Here is a 19,479-nt window from a genome sequence, read left to right as displayed (position 1 = left end):
CTGGGCACCTGTCGTCACTGTGAAATGTAACTGCTGCTACACCTGCTCTGAAAAATAAATGTGCGGATGTGTATGTTTACAGGTGTGTGTGTGTGTATATATATATATATATATATATATATATATATATATATATATATATATATATATAAAAATAAAAAATTTCATGTATATAGTGAAATTGTTTTTTATTCAGAATGATTGTTTTCATTTCATTTTGTTTTTTATGAGTCTGATGGCGAGCTTTTTGCATCGAAATTTCAGTCTGATGTGCACCAACTAGTGTATGTTCTGGTTGACAATAAAGTGGCTATTCTATTCTATTCTATTCTATTCTATTCTATTCTATTCTATTCTAATATGTTACTAGTGGAATGCAGTTGAACACATTACTTCTATACTCTCTAACTCTGTACGTACATTTTCTTTAGATCATGAATGATCTTTATACATAGAATTATGCCTCTGGACTGAAATGATGGAATGACTGAGTCCTCTGTCACAGTTTTATTATTAACTGTTTGATAAAACAATGCAGTTGGTGTCAGTGTGGAGTAGTTCAGATAAACACTTCCAGCACCTCTGAACAGGTAACTTTGGTTCTTGGTTCCAGGGTCAATCAACACAACGATCACCATTTTAAAACTCCACACAACATCAACTAACAGACACCATATTATGAACCCATTCTCTCTTTCTCACAATGTGTCTCAGTTCACCGTTAAATCTTCACCTGAACACTTCATGATGTTCTACATGGTATAATTGGAATTCTTCATCATCAAAACACATACACACCTATGGATTGTAAGGGGATGTGTGGTTTCCAGATGACATCCAGCAGTCTGCGCTGACGATCGATCTCCTCCTGGTACTGGACGATGGTTTTTTCAAACTCTGTGAATATTTCTCCAGCAGCAGCAGTTAGTCTGTCCCTGATCAACTCTCTCAGATACTCAACTGAACACATCGTTACTTTAACACTAATATTTCTCAATGATACTATAATACAGCCGTTTCATAGCTCAGTCCACACAGCAGTAAAGCTAACTCTGCTCATGCTTCTTTGTTTACATCCGCCAGGTGTCACACTGTGAAGCTCCGGCAGAAACACTAAGTAACTTTCTTCTTCCTCCTTGAATTAGGCAGAATAGACGCATCACTGGCGTATTGCTGCCACCTACTGGACGTCATTCATCCTCTGTATTTTCTGAGCTAGTCCTGTGGTTATGAGAAAGTTCAGAAGTTTCTTCATATTTGTCCACTCCTCCATGTAAAGAAGAAAGCAAAGATCAAAAGCAGTTCATCCAGCTGCTCCTAGACTCCCATGTTTATTCTATTCTTTCCTCCTTGGTTGCTCTTTGTGCCAAGCTATCTGCTTCCTCATTGCCCTCCACACCCATATGTGCTGGAACTCAAATAAAACCCACCTCACACTCTGCTCTGTGAATTTGAAACAGTGCTTGAAATATTTCTAATAGAATATCGAGTCTGAATTTGAAGTTAGCTTTTTTTTTTTTTATTGATGTTAACATGGCTGATGAATCGCTACATATGACTGACTTGACCAGTTTGTTGTCCATCACCCAGCAAAGTGCCAATATGATCCCTGATATCTCTGCAGTGAATACTGTTATGCCATCTGGAATTCTAAAGCCTTTTCTGATCTTGAAATCTGGAAAGAATAAACCAACAGCGACTTTATCATTATCAGGGCTGTTAGATCCGTCTGTGTAAATTTTGGATATGAGAACCCTATTCTTCTTCAATATGGGCCTTGACTATGTTTTTCATGAATTCTGACTTGTTTGACTTGTGGTTCTTCAGTATGGTTAGATCAACATCTTGGTAAAAGAACAGTTATGATGGGATATGTTGGCCAACAAACTGGAGGGCATACCTTAAAGTTACTTTTGTCTTCCACCCTCTTCATTTATGTACTTAATGTGATCACACCACTTAGTACTGTTTATACCGTGTCATACTGTAGACACCCAAACTGCTCATGATGTACTTTTACTGCTTCTTTTGCACTTGCAGTTACGTGCTCAACTGCATTTGTCTTTATACTTGGACTCTGTGTAATGACAATAAAGGTGGTGTTGGAGCCAAATTCAGCTTGACGTTAATTTCATACATTCGTTTTTGTTGTTAGTATGTGGATGTGAATGGGAGAGAGAGTGTGTGCATGTGTGCCTATGGGAGAATGAATGGTCATAGATGTGTTTACCCACCTAGAGGAGACCAGAGAGTCTAACTCCATCTGGCTGAGGAAGTTGAAAATGGAGCCCAAGGAGGAAGGCTTAAGAACCAGCTGCCACAGCATCTGGGTGTGTCTGAGGAAGGCAAACAGTTTTTTGACCATGTGGCTGCATCAAGGAACTAAGCCTTCTTAAAACCTCTTTAGTTTAAATCTGTCTCATTATATTTCAATTTATCTAAAATTCATTAACAATAAATGCAATAAATGGTCATTGGGACGACTGGATCCACTTCTACTCCTCATGTTTCATCTGCATGTGTCAAAACTAAATCCAACTCAGCCATCAGTAGTAGTCAAGCAGCAGACTAAAGGGGTTTGCTGAAATTACTATTACAGTTGTATTGAAACTAGTTTCGTGGAGGATCCTTTGATTTGTTGGGGCTTCTGTGTATAATATTGTTGGCTCTAAGTCTAAGCCATGAAGTCGGTCACTTTAGTTTATTTTAAAGACTACATATTAGAGAGGCTTTAACTTAATATTTGAATTAATCAGGAACTTTTGTATAATTAATAAGACTGGGGACTCATTTAAAATTGTTCGGTAAATTCTTAGCATACATATTTCTCCACTGCAAAGAAGTTTGACTCATTTGCTGTTGTTTTAAATGTGCTGTATGATGACACAATGAGATTCTACTAACAAATCAAACAGAGGACCTATGTGGTGATAAGAGAATAAATAGCACAAGATCTTTATCAAAACAGCAGAAACTGCAACACAGCTTCACATGTTTTATACATTTCTGGTGTTAACATTTGCAGAGGTGTATCAGCTACTACTAGTAAAACCACGTGTGTGTTGCTTCAAAACATAATAATGTTGGTCATGTCTTTGATATCTGATTCAGAGATATTCTTGCTGGGGCTCTTCAATGTTACACTCATTATTAAACAACTTGGAAATGTTCATCTGTTTAAATACATTCAAAACATTTCATGAAGCAATCATGGAGCTGCATGTTTTATTACAACTTTATTTCACGTGCACATCTCTGCTGCAGTGACACTCTGTTGTGTTCTACTGTCACAATATCTCAGTATCTTGTTGCCTCCTTTTACTTGAAAGACAACAGAACTCAAGCTGTGTAGATTCCAGCAGTATGTTCACACCTGAACAGCCATGTTCTTTCAGCAGGATGTGAAAATGTTCCAAACAGCTTCATAATATCTCAAATCACTGCTCTGCTGATGAAGGATGTCATGATATCAGAAATGTAGCAGTCTGTACTAACACCATATCCATCCAGATATTCAGCTTGGTTCTTCTGACTGCTCCACCACCACCACAGTCCAGACTCCATCTGGTCTAATCATCAAGGACTGCTTACATACTTTCTCACAATTGTTGTTGAAGCACAGACTAAAGGTGCTTTAAATCTCAGAGATCTACTTTGAACCTGTACCAATTCATACATGTTTTGTTGTAGTTTCTCTCAGACCTCGGAGATGTGCAGATGCAGAAGAAAATGTCCATTGACACTGTTGTTTAATACAATATGATTTATTATATAAAAAGACAGCCTCTGATCAGGTGCCATGGTCTGCCTGGGGAGACTTCCAGAAGCCCAGTACAAAATCTCATCAAACAAAAGGCTGGTGGTCATTTTATACCCTCTGGTAAAGGCTAGAATTACAACATCTGGTCTACATCAATGTCTTTGGTGAAAAACAGGATGGCCCCCCTCAAATGGAGCCCCTAGACTCTGTAGGGTCCAAAGGGCCTCAAATAATCTCTGGCTAGACAGTGGATCCCAAAGTCAACACGCATAGAATTTCTTGAGCAGAAAAAAACATATCAATGAAATAAGTAACACCTGTAGTCAGGTCCCATTTTGTGGTAAAAAACTCCTCAGAACTCAGATCAGATCAGACACTTCAGCTTCAAGCTTAGTTCTGACACTATGTTTTCCACAGATGTTTCAGGATCATGGCTTCTCACGTGTGTGACTTCTCATGTGAGTCCTCAAGTTATCCCGACGACCGAAACATTTCCCAGTTTCCACAAGAAAATGGCTTCTCACCAGTGTGAAAGCTCATGTGGGCAGTCAAATGGGTCCGTTGACTGAAGCCTTTTCCACAGGTGTTACAAACATATGGCTTCTCACCTGTGTGACATCTCATGTGGCCAGTCAAATGGGTCCGTTGACTGAAGCTTTTTCCACAGGTGCCACAAGAATATGGCCTCTCACCTGTGTGACATCTCATGTGGCCAGTCAAATGGGACCTTTGAGTGAAGCTTTTTCCACAGGTGTTACAAACATATGGCTTCTCACCTGTGTGACATCTCATGTGGGCAGTCAAATAGGGCTGTTGACTGAAGCGTTTTCCACAGGTTCCACAAGAATATGCCTTTTCCTCTTTGTGAATTGCCATGTGCCTCTTATGTGCTGATGAGTGAGAAAATCTTTTACCACAGGTGTGACAAACATACGGCTTCTCACCTGTGTGACATCTCATGTGGGAGTTCAAATAGGGCTGTTGACTGAAGCGTTTTCCACAGGTTTCACAAGAATATGGCTTCTCACCTGTGTGGGTTCTGTGATGTGTGATTAAATCTGCCTTACACCTAAAAGCTTTTCCACAGACCTCGCATGTTAGAGATTTTCTTGTCTTGTCATTATCACACTGTCTCTCTGACGTTGGAGCACTGTCTACATCATTGCTGTGACTGCTGGTACTGTGATGTCTTGACTTCACCTTAATGCAGCTAGTTGATCCTGAGTCTACATCCTTGCTTCCTTCCTGATCTGGACTCTCTGCTGCAAAAGAGATGTGAAACAGGAGCTGATCAGTGTTTGATTTTGGTTCACCGTGGTCACTTTCCTCATAAGCAGGAGTCACAACAATGGTATCAGTCTCCTGTTTCAATCCAAGTTGCTGTTCCTCCTGACTGGAGCAGAGTTCCTCCTGTTCCTTTTTAACTTGTTGAAACCTTGGGTATGACTGGCCCAGACTGGTGCAGAGTTCATCCTGTTCCTTTTTAATTTCAGGATGCTCTGGGTTTGACTGGTTCAGATTGGTGCAGAATTCTTCCTGTTCTCTTTTAATTTGAGAAATCTCTGGGTTTGATTGGTCCACACTGGTGCAGAGTTCCTCCTGCTCATCTTTAATCAGTGGAGGCTCTGGGTCATCATGGTCCACCATGGAGTTTCTCTCCTGGTCATGGGGCTGATGGTCAATGAGAGTCTTCTCATTCTCACAGACATAAGACTGTGGGAGCTCTGGAGGGACAAAGGGACAAAAGATAATGGTTACTACTGTGATGATGGGAGAACACACATCTGTCACTTTGTCCAGGACTGGCTGTCTCCAACAAATTCAGCTCAAGAGTCCAATGTTTGACACAAAAAGAATTTTATGGTTTATAAATGAAGTCTGAGAGCCATGACACAGCAGCAGGAATGATACAAGCTTCTCCAAATGACTGGACATTTCTATGAATATGTGATTCCACAGTGGATATAGGATCACAAAGATTCGAATGGTAAACACCACTGGGTACTTTCTGACACACCACACAGACAGGTTTGATGTGTATCCAGTGAAATCTGTCTGAAAGAAGATGCTGACCTTTTCAGCCTTCAAACCTGACAGGACAGTTAGACTTTAATATTATTGTTATTTTACTGTTGGTTACTGTACTGTTGATTTGACTCATCAGTGAAATCCAACAGTCAGAGTGGAAAACACCATCTCCAGCTCTGTCTCCATCGGATCTCCACAGGGATGTGTTCTTAGCCCACTACTGTTCACGCTGCTGACCCATGACTGCTGCTCTGCATCCACCTCAAACCACATCATTAAGTATGCAGATGACACAACAGTAATGGGTCTCATTCAGGACAATAACAATCTGTCCTAAAGAGAGGAGGTAAAGCGACTGGTGGACTGGTGCAGCGTGAACAATCTGTTCCTGAATGTCAAGAAGACCAAGGAGTTAATCATCGACTTCAGGAGGAAGCAGTCCAGCCATTCACCTCTCATCATTGATTCACCAAGAATCGAAATTTCGTTACTCTCTCTTCGTGCAACAGTAGACATTAAATAAAGACTTAGAAAATAAGATATTAAAGGGCAAAAAAGAACAAAGGAAGCAAAATTAGAGCTGAGCAACAACTAAGAACTAAGAAAAGCAGAACTGAGTGAAATGTAAACATGACCATGAGATAAAGTGACGGATTTAGTGCAGAATACTCAGAACAGTGCAAATAAGTAACAGTTTGTCAATTTTATCAAATATTGTTGGTCATTTTTTCAAGCAATGACCAATTTCAGATTGGATGATATTTCTCTTTCATTTGAAAGAAAAAGGTCATGGGTTCTATAATTTATTTTGCAAAAAATGCAAATTATATATTGGAATTTACAGCTTTTGTGCTGTCGATTTCTTCAATGTCAAGTTTGCTCTTAAAACTTAAAAACATATGTTTTTATATATTATTTCAGCATTAATTGTTCAAAAAATAATCATTATAACATGATAAAGCTGTTTTTAAAGCTATTTAAAATATTAATATACATGAAATTATTCACTTAATGTCCGTCTGAGAAATCATTGTCAACTGTGTTACCCACTGATAAAACCCCTCTAAATCAGGACTGGTTTGCTCCAAAATCACATGACCCACATTACTGGAGGGCACATCCTTTTTGGTGGGAACCCTGAAGACAGTGTGGTAAGTTTCAACTCCTCCTTGTCAATATTTCATCAAAATGATTGTCTACACATGAAGTGGATTAATTGTTCATCAACTGTGCTATCAACATTTTCTTGTGTACTTACTTTATATGTTTTAATGACAAAAATGTAAAGAAAGCACACAGAAATATGAGTTGGTCACGGTCGCGTGCTGACATCTTCAATGTCTGTAGCTCGCACAAAATCCAAAAAATGGAGGAAATGTCAATTGTGTTACATGTCAACTGTGTTACCCATCAAGTGTAACACAGTTAATTTATTTTCATAGTTCATGCTTATTGAGCGTAGTTGGTTTAAACACATTTACTTGATTATACTGTTTTTACACATAAATTACATGATGAAATATATACAAGTCTAAGAAGGTAGTGATTACAAATAAATAAATATAAAAACAAATAATATTCAAATAATAAATCAATCAAAACAAAGTTTTCATTGCAAAGAAAGGTTTCTCTCTTCTTTTCCTAATATGTCCTGTCAACTGTGTTACTTCTTTCAGCTGTGTTATTTTGTTGTCAACTGTGTTACATATGATTTTTGTGCCATAATTACATAAAATGTTGGCTAAACTGTAACATAAATGATGAGGGACATTTCTAGAGAGTGAAGACTTACATAATAATGTTGAGTAACTTTTAAATTCAGTATAATATGGATTTGTGTTATAAAAAACTAGTCATCCTTGATGATAATATCCTGCAGAATATCAATTTTCAGCTCAAAATTCTTATTTTCAAAGCAGTTAGACAAACAACAACAAATCTCTGGATGAATAGACTCAAGAAGTTGCAAATAATTGTTTCATCAAATTCATGGTACTTAATTCATGTCTTGTACGACACAACTTTTGTCCGTAACACAGTTGACAAAATAATGAACTAGGTGTTTATTTTGATTTAAATATTTAAGAAATCATTAGTGGTTAAGCTGGCCAATTAATGGATTTAGCACAATCCAGGGGTATACTATCGAAACATATAGAATATTAAGCCAAAAAGAACACAGATTTTTTCACTTTTTGGTTGATCTGAAATGTACCCCTAATTATAGAATCACTCATATATATATATATATATATATATATATATATATATATATATATATATATATATATATATATATATATATATATATATATATATATATATATATATATACATACATACATACATATATATATATATATATATATATATATATATATATATATATATATATATATATATATATATATACATACATACATATATATATATATATATATATATATATATATATATATATATATATATATATATATATATATATATATATATATATATACATACATAGTGTTTTTTTATTTAGAATGACAGTTTTTTTTTTTTTTATCAGTCTGATGGCGAGCTTTTTGCATCAAAATTTCAGTCTGATGTGCACCAACTAGTGTATGTTCTGGTTGACAATAAAGTGGCTATTCTATTCTATTCTATTCTATTCTATTCTAATATGTTAATAGTGGAATGCAGTTGAACACATTACTTCTATACTCTCCAACTTTGTACGTACATTTTTTTGAGATCATGAATGATCTTTATACATGGAATTATGCCTCTGGACCAGGCATGGCAACAGCAAATTTTGATTTCAGCTGAAAATGTTCGGTATACAATCTTCAGGGGGGGTCCAGGGGGGTGCAGCCCCCTTGAAGCCGAGAGGTTTTCAGTAAAATAGAGGTGATTTAGAATGAAAAACATGCATAGAATTACAGAAGACTAGATTGTAATGAATAAGTTAATTTAATGAAAAGTTAACTTACTTTTTCTTCAATGTTGTCACACTGCATTTAGTCCTACAATTTTTACAGTTCTATAGGTCTTTTAACACTATTTACACTGGAGTTCTACACTGGTCACAAAGTCACTTCTAATTAGGGTTGCCACCTTTCAGAAATGAAAATAAAGGACGTCCACCACGGCTCCTCGGGGCCACAGTTCAGTAAAGTTGGAAAGATATTCACAGATTCGACTTCCAGCATCAATAACTCATTAGATATATGTTATGAAAACATAAACGATGTCTCTTTTCCATCATTATAAGGTACACAATGTGCTACTTGATAAAACTGGGCTTGTAGCATATTGTGTACCTACAGAGAACAAGATTGAAGTTATTGAATATTTGTGTCTCTTTGCTGTTGCAGCGGTTTTGCAGACAGATGTCACACAGCCGGCTGCACATAGACACCAATCTTATTCCTGTAGCTTGAAAGACAGCTACTTTTGATAAAACTGGGCTTGTAGCACATTGTCTGCCTTACAACGATGGGAAAGAGGCACCGTTTATGTTTTGACAACCTATATCTAATGAGTTATTGATGCTGGAAGTCTGAATCTGTGAATATCTTTCCAACTTTACTGAGCTTGGGGTCACTACCACCTAAGGAGTGATATATTTAATTTTGAAAAAAGCATTTAGCCATACTTAAAGCTTTAAGTGCTTTATTAACATGAAACTAAGAGTTTTGTATTGTTTTATGATCACAGGTTCTGCCTGAACAGAAGTGGCATCATTTTAAACAGTGAAACCAAACTAATGAAATAAAATGTAATGAGCAACCAGTGAGCAATACTGGATTCTGCAAAAACATAAACAACTGAATGCAGAATACTGGACAAAGAAATTCTCTACAGACATTTTTTCCCATCTAAATCTTAACACAGTTAATGTATTAGCTTATTTCTGTGTGTATGCATGTATTTACTGATTTATTTAGTGCTGTTAGCATATCAGAGTTCTGAGTGAGTTTTTCTTTAGATGGGCAAAGGCCATTTATTGATTACATATTGGCTTTTATATAAATGTTTATTAAAAACTAAAAGGCATTAAAAAATACTAAACAACTTAGGCATTTATTGAGTCACTAAAATACTGTAGAGTACAGACCACATCAGCATGATTATAAGCATCCTCTGGTAAATGAACAACCAGATACTGATGTCTCTCACCATATGGACTTCAGGAGATGACTGGGGGATGATAAACTGTGACCTGCTGGTTGGGTTCTCTCTGTTCTCATATTTCCTCCATGTTTGTCTCCTGATGCTGCCTTACTTCAGCCAGTCCATGAACAACAGAAAACACAGTTTGCCTTGTTCTCATTGTCAGAGGTTCCACTCTTCCCACTCACGTCTGTACATTTGCAAACGTTTTTGCTTCTGTGGACGTGGTGGAGTTTCGGGTGTAAACATTTTTAAACACGTGGGTGCAGCGTGATCTGCTGGACCTGGCATCGGGTCCTCGCTACATAGGTCCTACGAAGTTTAAATTGGCTGCCCTTAGTATTTCCTGTGTTTTATTTTGTTCCTTATGCAGTTTTGATGGCTGTGTGACAGACGTATACGGGGCGTTTATGAAAATACGGAACAATTTGCGTCCCGTATTGATTCAATACAGGACGCGACAATTAATTGTCAAATAAAGGACGATTCCGTATTTTAAAGGACGCGTGGCAACCCTACTTCTAATGTCGCCTCATGATTCCACCGAAAACGATCCCAATAGCTCAAAATTCCAACACGAACATGCCGCCATGAATTGTAACAAAAGAATGCATCAAGCAATTTGATTGGTCCAATCGTTGGCAGCTAACCAATTTCGACCAACCGCAAGGCCTTTTACAGTGCAGCAGGAGCTAGACTGGTTCTCTTCGTCTGTTACGCTGCGGGAGAAACGCCGAGCGCTTCTCAAAAACCGGGAGCAAGAGTAACAAAAACATACCTCACCCACCCTAAAATTTTCTCAACGGATTTGGACGATTCACAGAAATGATAAATTTGAAAATTAAAACGGCGGATTTCCGCGGAACGGCGGAAAATTGCCATGCCTGCTGGACTGAAATGATGGAATGACTGAGTCCTTAGTTTTATTATGAACTGTTTGATAACACAATGCAGTTGGTGTCAGTGTGGAGTAGTTCAGATAAACACTTCCAGCACCTCTGAACAGGCAACTTTAGTTCTTGGTTCCAGGGTCAATCAACACAACGATCACCATTTTAAAACTCCACACAACATCAACTAACAGACACCATATTATGAACCCATTCTCTCTTTCTCACAATGTGTCTCAGTTCACCGTTAACTATTCACCTGAACACTTCATGATGTTCTACATGGTATAATTGGAATTCTTCACCATCAAAACACATACACACCTATGGATTGTAAGGGGATGTGTGGTTTCCAGATGACATCCAGCAGTCTGCGCTGACGATCGATCTCCTCCTGGTACTGGACGATGGTTTTTTCAAACTCTGTGAATATTTCTCCAGCAGCAGCAGTTAGTCTGTCCCTGATCAACTCTCTCATATAATCAACTGGAGACATCGTTACTTTAATGCTCTAATATTTCTCAGTGATACTATAATACAGCCGTTTTATAGCTCAGTCCACACAGCAGTAAAGCTAACTCTGCTCATGCTTCTTTGTTTAAATCCGCCGGGTGTCACGTTATGAAGTTCCGGCAGAAACACGAAGTAACTTTCTTCTTCCTCCTTGAATAAGGCAGACTAGACGCATCACTGGCGTATTGCTGCCACCTACTGGAATGTTATTCATAGTCCTGAGAGAATCCTCTATTTTCTGATACAGTCCTGCGGTTATGAGAAAGTTCAGAAGTTTCTTCATATTTGTCCACTCCTGCATGTAAAGTAGAAAGCAAAGATTAAAAGCAGTTCATCCAGCTGCTCCTAGTCTCCATGTGGTAAATCAAATTCTAGCCTGTCCTCCTGGGTTGCTCTTTGTGCCAAGCTATCTGCTTCCTCATTGCCCTCCACACCCATATGTGCTGGAACCAGGGGTGAAAGTAAGCCGGTACGGTCCGGTACTATGTACCGGCAAAAGATCTGGTGGTGGTACGCCGCTCTTCCACCAGTACGCCGCCCGGCTGCCTGCTATCAACCAGAGTTCACTCAGCAGTACATGAGTGCGCATGTGTGTCTACTTCCATAACACAGCGATTGCTATGGCCAATAGCAGCCAATAGCAAATAGGTGCGCTTGATTTATTGCACTGGGACATTTTCTACAACTAGTCAATAGACGTCAACAAGCGCCGCTTGCAACGGGACGGGGCGAGCAAATAAATTACACCTGAAATTCCACATGTTCTTGTGATTGGCTGAAATACTTTCAACAGGATTTACAATGGTTATCATCGACAGATAGATATTTTAAATAAAAACGGAGAGGAGCACTACAAAACAGTCAAGATTTTTTTTTATTTTTTTTTGTCAAAGTAATAATGCATAGGAAAGTTACAACTATGTTTAAAAGAAAAGACAGGGATACTGAAGATGGGTTACCACAGAAAATCAGAAAAACATCCAGTGATGAAGATGTAGAGCAAGCTGAGAGTCAGGATGAGGAGGCACCATGTCAGGAGAAAGAAGCAGTTGCAGGATCCCCAGAAAAAAGCACAGGTGATGATGATGCTACGCCTCCTGCTTATCCTTCCATTTGGACAAAGGGTCAATATGAACAATTTAAAAGCAGAAATGAATGGTTGTATGCCCAACATGGGAAACCGGGATGCATTCCATGCCACGATGTTAAGATACTAAGAGCGAGATGAGGGTTTTGGTAATAGTACCGGCAAGAATTTAAAACTACTTTCACCCCTGGCTGGAACCCAAATAAAACCCACCTCACACCCTGCTCTGTGAATTTGAAGCTGTGCTTGAAATATTTTGAATAGAATATCGGGTCTGGATTTGGGGTTAGCTTTTTTTCTTTTTTTTTTATTGATGGTGTAGTATCTGATCTGAGATATATGTTGCTCGTCAGAATAGAACGTGTTCTTCTGATGAAGGAAGTCATTGCTGTGATTAGATTGGGAGTCATTATGTCCAAGTAATGATAATTGATCTCTGGGTCCTTGGGCGCCTTAATGATAGGGTGTTGATGAGTAGGGTCTTGTTCCATGACCAGACCTCTTCTAAACAGGAAACATGTTGTGACCTCATACTTGTCCAAAACATATAAAAGGGACCTCCGTTTGTTGTTCGGGGAGGTTCATATTAGCTCTGAATCCTCCCAGGCAGTCTCTCTGTCTGACTGATGCTGTTCTTTCTTATAATAAAAACTTACTGAGAAAATCAGTGCCAACGGACATTTCTTCTACACCTGCACATCACGGACATTAGAGAAACCATGACAATGATAACACAGCACACTTGTTTGACTTGTGGTTCTTCAGTGTGGTTAGATCAACATCTTGGTAAAAGAACAGTTATGATGGGATATTTGGGGCAACAAACTGGAGAACACATCTAAAGATTACTTTTGTCTTCCACCCTCATTTATATACTAAATGTGATCACACCACTTAGTACTGTTTATACCGTGTCATACTGTAGACACCCAAACTGCTCATGATGTACTTTTACGGCTTCTTTTGTACTTACAGTTACGTGCTCAACTGCATTTGTCTTCATATTTGGACTCTGTGTAATGACAATAAAATTGGTGTTGGAGCCAAATTCAGCTTGATGTTGATTTCATACATTTGTTTTTGTTGTTAGTATGTGGATGTGAATGGGAGAGCGAGTGTGTGCATGTGTGCCTATGGGAGAATGAATGTTCATAGATGTGTTTACCCACCTAGAGGAGACCAGAGAGTCTAACTCCATCTGGCTGAGGAAGTTGAAAATGGAGCCCAAGGAGGAAGGCTTAAGAACCAGCTGTCACAGCATCTGGGTGTGGCTGAGGAAGGCAAACAGTTTTTGACCATGTGGCTGCATCAAGGAACTAAGCCTTCTTAAAACCTCTTTAGTGTAAATTTTTTTTATTCTATTTCAATTTATCTGTAATTCATCAACAATAAATGGTCATTGGGATGACTGGATCCACTTCTACTCTTCATCTTTCTTCTGCATGTGTCAAAACTGAATCCAACTGAGCCATCAGTAGTAGTCAAGTAGCAGACTAAAGAGGTTTGCTGAAATTGCTGTTACAGTTGGACTGAAGCGAGTTTCAGGGAGGATCTTTGGATTTGTTGGGGTTTCTGTGTATAATATTGTCAGCTCTTAGCCTCAACCATTAAGTTTTTCATGTTAGTTTATTCTATTTTCAACATATTGTAGGAGCTTTAACTTAATATTTGAATTAATCAGGAATTTTTGTATTATTAATAATACTGTGGGCTCATTTAAAATTGTTCGGTAAATTCTTAGCATACTAAATTCTCTACTGGAAAATACTTTAAATCATTTCCTGTTGTTTTAACCTTCGTGTTGTCTTCGGGTCAAAATGGACTCTGCCACTACATTTAATAGCATAAAAAAACCCCGAAATTACCTTTTTAAACTTGAAATTCGATGACTTTTTCTAAAGTGACCCCAGCATGAGCATTAGAAAAAAAAAAATCAAAGATTGTTTTTGTTTATATTGTCATCAAAGCTGCACACCACCAGGGTACAAAGATTGTCTTTGGGTGATTTTTAACCTGGCAGTTAAAAATCAGTTACATAAGACTAAAACAGACACACACATCACACACACCTCTAAAACCACAACATGCACGCGCACACACACACACAATAAAAAACTTAGATTTTGCGTGCTACGGATTGATCTTAGATGAACTACGTGCAGGTGCATCATTGCCCATCCACCACCCCATGCAACTCAAGTTCACAGACAAAACATGTACATACACACACACACACACACACACACACACACACACACACACACACACACACACACACACACACACACACACACACACACACACACACACACACACACATATAGAAACTGAGATTGTGTGTGCTACTGATTGATCTCAGGCAAACTAAAAGTTTCTTGTGCAGGTGCCACATCAATCATCCACAACAAATCTCAAGTTTTAACAATTTCAAACAAATGAAACATTTCTCGAAAGCATCGTTTACTAATGGGGAATGTGTTCAGAGGCTAGAAAGGTGCTGTAGATGACAGTACCACCAGTTCTCTCTTTGTTCAAGCCATGAGGGCAGTTTTCAGGTTTCAGCACCCAGCAGGTCATAGATCAGATTTTTTTTCTGACATCCAGGAGTAACAACTGCAAAACAATGTGCAGCACACAGTATTTGTAAAACAAGTGTGATGTATGACAGGTTATTTCTTCATGTAAAATGATTTTTGGTTAAAAATTCCATTAAACTGCTCTATTTCAGAGGCTCAGTGGAGACAGGTCATTTCTGAACCTGAGGACAAGGGGAGTGTTAAGGATGTTAAGACAACGCAAGGGTTCAATGTGCTACTACTAGTAAAACCACGTGTGTGTTGCTTCAAAACATAATAATGTTGGTTATGTCTTTGATATCCAACTCAGAGATATTCTTGCTGGGGCTCTTCAGTGTTACACTCATTATTAAACAACTTGGAAATGTTCATCTGTTTAAATACATTCAAAACATTTCATGAAGCAGTCATGGAGCTGCATATTTTATTACAACTTTATTTCACGTGCACATCTCTGCTGCAGTGACACTCTGTTGTGTCTTACTGTCACAACGTCTCAGTATCTTGTTGCCTCCTTTTACTTGACAGACAACAGAAGCTGTGTAGATTCCAGCAGTATGTTCACAGCTGAACAGCCATGTTCTCTCAGCAGGATGTGAAAATGTTCCAAACAGCTTCATAATATCTCAAATCACTGCTCTGTTGATGAAGGATGTCATGATAGCAGAAATGTAGCAGTCTGTACTAACACCATATCCATCCAGATATTCAGCTTGGTTCTTCTGACTGCTCCACCACCACCACAGTCCAGACTCCATCTGGTCTAATCATCAAGGACTGCTTACATACTTTCTCACAATTGTTGTTGAAGCACAGTCTAAAGGTGCTTTAAATCTCAAACTTCTACGTTTAACCTGTATCAGTTCTTACATGTTGTTTCAAGCTTAGTTCTGACATTATGTTTTCCACAGATGTTTCAGGATCACGACTTATGACCTGTGTGGATTCTCATGTGGATTTTCAAACTAGCAGTATGACGGAAACTTTTTCCACAGGTTCCACAAGAATACGGCTTCTCACCTGTGTGACGTCTCAAGTGGACAGTCACAGTGCACCGTTGAATGAACCTTTTTCCACATGTACCACAAGAATACGGCTTCTCACCTGTATGGATTCTCATGTGGTCGGTCAAATGGGAACGCTGAATGAAGCTTTTTCCACAGGTTCCACAAGAAAACGACTTTCGCAATTTGTGAATTGCCATGTGCCTATCATGTGCTGATGAGTCAGAAAACCTTGTTCCACAGGTGATAACATACAGCTTTTCACCTGTGTGACGTCTCATGTGGTCAGTCAAATGGGTCTGTCGACTGAAGCTTTTTCCACATGTTCCACAAGAATATGGTTTCTCACCTGTGTGGGTTCTGTGATGTCTCTTTAAATCTGACTTACACCTAAAAGCTTTTCCACAGACATCGCATGTGAGACACTTTTTTGCCTTGTCATTATCACACTGTCTCTCTGACGTTGGAGCATTGTCTACATCATTACTGTGAATGCTGGTACTGTGATGTCTTGGCTTCAGCTTGATATATCTAGTTGATCCTGAGTCTACATCCTTGCTTCCTTCCTGATCTGGGGTCTCAGCTGCACAAGAGATGTGAAACAGGAGCTGATCAGTATTTGGTTTTGGTTCACTGTGGTCACTTTCCTCATAAGCAGGAGTCACAACAATGGTATCAGTCTCCTGTTTCAATCCAGGTTGCTCTTCCTCCTGACTGGAGCAGAGTTCCTCCTGTTCCTTTTTAATTTGTGGAAACACTGGGTTTGATTGGTCCAGACTGGTGCAGAGTTCATCCTGTTCCTTTTTAAAGTGAGAAAGCTCTGGGTTTGACTGGTTCCAAATGGTGCAGAGTTCCTCCTGCTGGTCATTAATCAGTGGAGGCTCTGGGTCCTCATGGTCCACCATGGAGTTTCTCTCCTGGTCATGGGGCTGATGGTCAACGAGAGTCTTCTCATTCTCACAGACATAAGACTGTGGGAGCTCTGGAGGGACAAAGGGACAAAAGATAATGGTTACTACTGTGATGATGGGAGAACACACATCTGTCACTTTGTCCAGGACTGGCTGTCTCCAACAAATTCAGCTCAAGAGTCGAATGTTTGACACAAAAAGAATTTCATGGTTCATAAATGAAGTCTGAGAGCCATGACACAGCAGCAGGAATGATACAAGCATCTCCAAATGACTGGACATTTCTATGAACATGTGATTCCACAGTGGATATAGGAACACCACTGGATAATTTTCTACACACCACACAGACACGTTTGATGTGGATCCAGTAAAATCTGTCTGATAAGAGCTGCTGTCCTTTTCATCCTTCATTTGGATTTTAATGTTATTCTTATTTTACTGTTGGTTACTGTACTGTTGATCTGACTCATGAGTGAAATTCAATATGTTAATAGTGGAATCCAGCTGAACACATTACTTCTATACTCTCTAACTCTGAACGTGCATTTCCTTTAGATCATGAATGATCTCTATACATGGAATTATGCCTCTGGACTGAAATGATGGAATGACTGAGTCCTCTGTCACAGTTTTATTAATAACTGTCTGATAACACAATGCAGTTGGTGTCAGTGTGGAGTAGTTCAGATAAACACTTCCAGCACCTCTGAACAGGCAACTTTGGTTCTTGGTTCCAGGGTCAATCAACACAACGATCACCATTTTAAAACTACACACAACATCAACTAACAGACACCATATTATGAACCCATTCTCTCTTTCTCACAATGTGTCTCAGTTCACCGTTAACTATTCACCTGAACACTTCATGATGTTCTACATGGTATAATTGGAATTCTTCACCATCAAAACACATACACACCTATGGATTGTAAGGGGATGTGTGGTTTCCAGATGACATCCAGCAGTCTGCGCTGACGATCGATCTCCTCCTGGTACTGGACGATAGTTTTTTCAAACTCTGTGAATATTTCTCCAGCAGCAGCAGTTAGTCTGTCCCTGATCAACTCTCTCATATAATCAACTGGAGACATCGTTACTTTAATGCTCTAATATTTCTCAATGATACTATAATACAGCCGTTTTATAGCTCAGTCCACACAGCAGTAAAGCTAACTCTCCTCACACTTCTTTGTTTAAATCCGCCGGGTGTCACACTGTGAAGTTCCGGCAGAAACTTAAGTAATTTTCTTCCTCCTTGAATTAGGCAGACTACACGCATCACTGGCGTATTGCTGCCACCTACTGGATGTTATTCATAGTCCTGAGAGAATCCTCTATATTTTCTCGTACAGTGCTGCGGTTATGAGAAAGTTCAGAAGTTTCTTCATATTTGTCCACTCCTGCATGTAAAGTAGAAAGCAAAGATTAAAAACAGTTCGTCCAGCTGCTCCTCGTCTCTAATGTTTCTTCTGTTGGAATGAGTAGAGTTTACACTTAAGGAGAGCATTTCTCAGTTTCTAGTTCACCACACTCATAGATTCCATCTCTGTGCTTCCCAATCAAAGCCAGTCCACTTTTCAGACTGCAGTGTCTGAGTCGTAGCCAGGTTTGAACAATTGAATTTCTTCTTGCGCCACTTAAGTGCCGTCTTACTTTTCCCACTTTACTTTGAATAGCAAAATCAGTCCCCCTCTTCTTTCCTTTTTCCCAAACCCTCTGCCACATTTCTTTGATGAATTAGTTAATGAGAGAGTCATTATCTGATTTCCCATGTGGAAAATCAAATTCTATTCTTTCCTCCTTGGTTGCTCTTTGTGCCAAGCTATCTGCTTCCTCATTGCCCTCCACACCCATATGTGCTGGAACTCAAATAAAACCCACCTCACACCCTGCTCTGTGAATTTGAAACAGTGCTTGAAATATTTCTAATAGAATATCGGGTCTGGATTTGACGTTAGCTTCTTTATTGATGTTAACATGGCTGATGAATCGCTACATATGACTGATTTGACCAGTTTGTTGTCCATCATCCACCAAAGTGCCAATATGATCCCTGATATCTCTGCAGTGAATTCTGTTATGCCATCTGGAATTCTATAAACTCCTTTTCTGATCTTGAAATCTGTAAAGAACAAACCAACAGCGACTTTATCATTATCAGGGTTGTTAGATCCGTCTGTGTAAATTTTGAATATGAGAACCCCATTCTTCTTCAATATGGGCCTTGGCTATGTTATTCAGGAATTCTGACTTGTTTGACTTGTGGTTCTTCAGTGTGGTTAGATCAACATCTGGGTCAAAGAACAGTTATGATGGGATATTTGGCCAACAAATTGGAGAGCACACCTTAAGGTTACTTTTGTCTTCCACCCTCTTCATTTATATACTAAATGTGATCACACCACTTAGTACTGTTTATACCGTGTCATACTGTAGACACCCAAACTGCTCATGATGTACTTTTACTGCTTCTATTGCACTTGCAGTTACGTGCTCAACTGCATTTGTCTTCATACTTGGACTCTGCGTAATGACAATCAAGTTGG

At 38.9% G+C, this 19,479-nt stretch overlaps 3 protein-coding genes across 4 annotated transcripts in view; all 3 read right to left on the bottom strand.

Annotated features, from left to right (window-relative positions):
- The window catches only part of LOC111578466 (zinc finger protein Xfin-like), a 29,597-nt gene extending 27,262 nt beyond the window's left edge, over window positions 1-2,335 (bottom strand). The window contains exon 1 of the mRNA XM_055011347.1: window positions 799-2,335. Within this exon, the coding sequence (XP_054867322.1) occupies window positions 799-970 (172 nt within the window). The 5' untranslated portion in view covers window positions 971-2,335. The remainder of the gene's footprint in view (window positions 1-798) is intronic.
- Window positions 2,336-3,219: 884 nt separating this feature from the next.
- LOC111578459 (zinc finger protein 329-like) lies at window positions 3,220-11,956 on the bottom strand. The gene is made up of 2 exons (XM_023285283.3): window positions 11,161-11,956; window positions 3,220-5,484 (listed from the first exon to the last, which is right to left on the bottom strand). Exons 1-2 carry the CDS (start codon window positions 11,330-11,332, stop codon window positions 4,232-4,234), a joined length of 1,425 nt encoding a protein of 474 aa, XP_023141051.2. The 5' UTR covers window positions 11,333-11,956; the 3' UTR covers window positions 3,220-4,231.
- Window positions 11,957-13,182: 1,226 nt separating this feature from the next.
- On the bottom strand, window positions 13,183-18,655 carry LOC129347232 (zinc finger protein 37-like). Of its 2 annotated transcripts, XM_035955092.2 has the most exons (3): window positions 17,853-18,655; window positions 16,117-16,998; window positions 13,183-13,707 (listed from the first exon to the last, which is right to left on the bottom strand). In XM_035955092.2, the coding sequence occupies exons 1-3, from the start codon at window positions 18,022-18,024 to the stop codon at window positions 13,625-13,627; spliced, it is 1,137 nt and encodes a 378-aa protein (XP_035810985.2). In that variant the 5' UTR covers window positions 18,025-18,655; the 3' UTR covers window positions 13,183-13,624. The 2 variants fall into 2 exon arrangements, with proteins under 2 accessions (XP_035810985.2, XP_054867154.1); XM_055011179.1 differs by lacking the exon at window positions 13,183-13,707 and having other exon boundaries at window positions 14,880-16,998; window positions 17,853-18,651.
- Between the last annotated feature and the right edge of the window lie 824 nt (window positions 18,656-19,479).

Source organism: Amphiprion ocellaris, chromosome 6 (assembly GCF_022539595.1).
Source record: "Amphiprion ocellaris isolate individual 3 ecotype Okinawa chromosome 6, ASM2253959v1, whole genome shotgun sequence".
NCBI classification, from domain to species: domain Eukaryota; kingdom Metazoa; phylum Chordata; class Actinopteri; family Pomacentridae; genus Amphiprion; species Amphiprion ocellaris.
Note: the sequence above shows the minus strand (reverse complement) of the source record. Positions and strands in the feature narration are given on the sequence as shown.

Bases quoted from the DNA above. Each gene is read 5' to 3' on its own strand.
- LOC129347232 (XM_055011179.1), bottom strand. From the start codon at position 18,024: ATGTCTCCAGTTGATTATATGAGAGAGTTGATCAGGGACAGACTAACT. The intron at 16,999-17,852 runs GTGTGTATGTGT...TTGTCCCTCCAG, and splicing joins CATCCCCTTACAATCCATAG to AGCTCCCACAGTCTTATGTC.
- LOC111578459 (XM_023285283.3), bottom strand. From the start codon at position 11,332: ATGTCTCCAGTTGATTATATGAGAGAGTTGATCAGGGACAGACTAACT. The intron at 5,485-11,160 runs GTGTGTATGTGT...TTGTCCCTCCAG, and splicing joins CATCCCCTTACAATCCATAG to AGCTCCCACAGTCTTATGTC.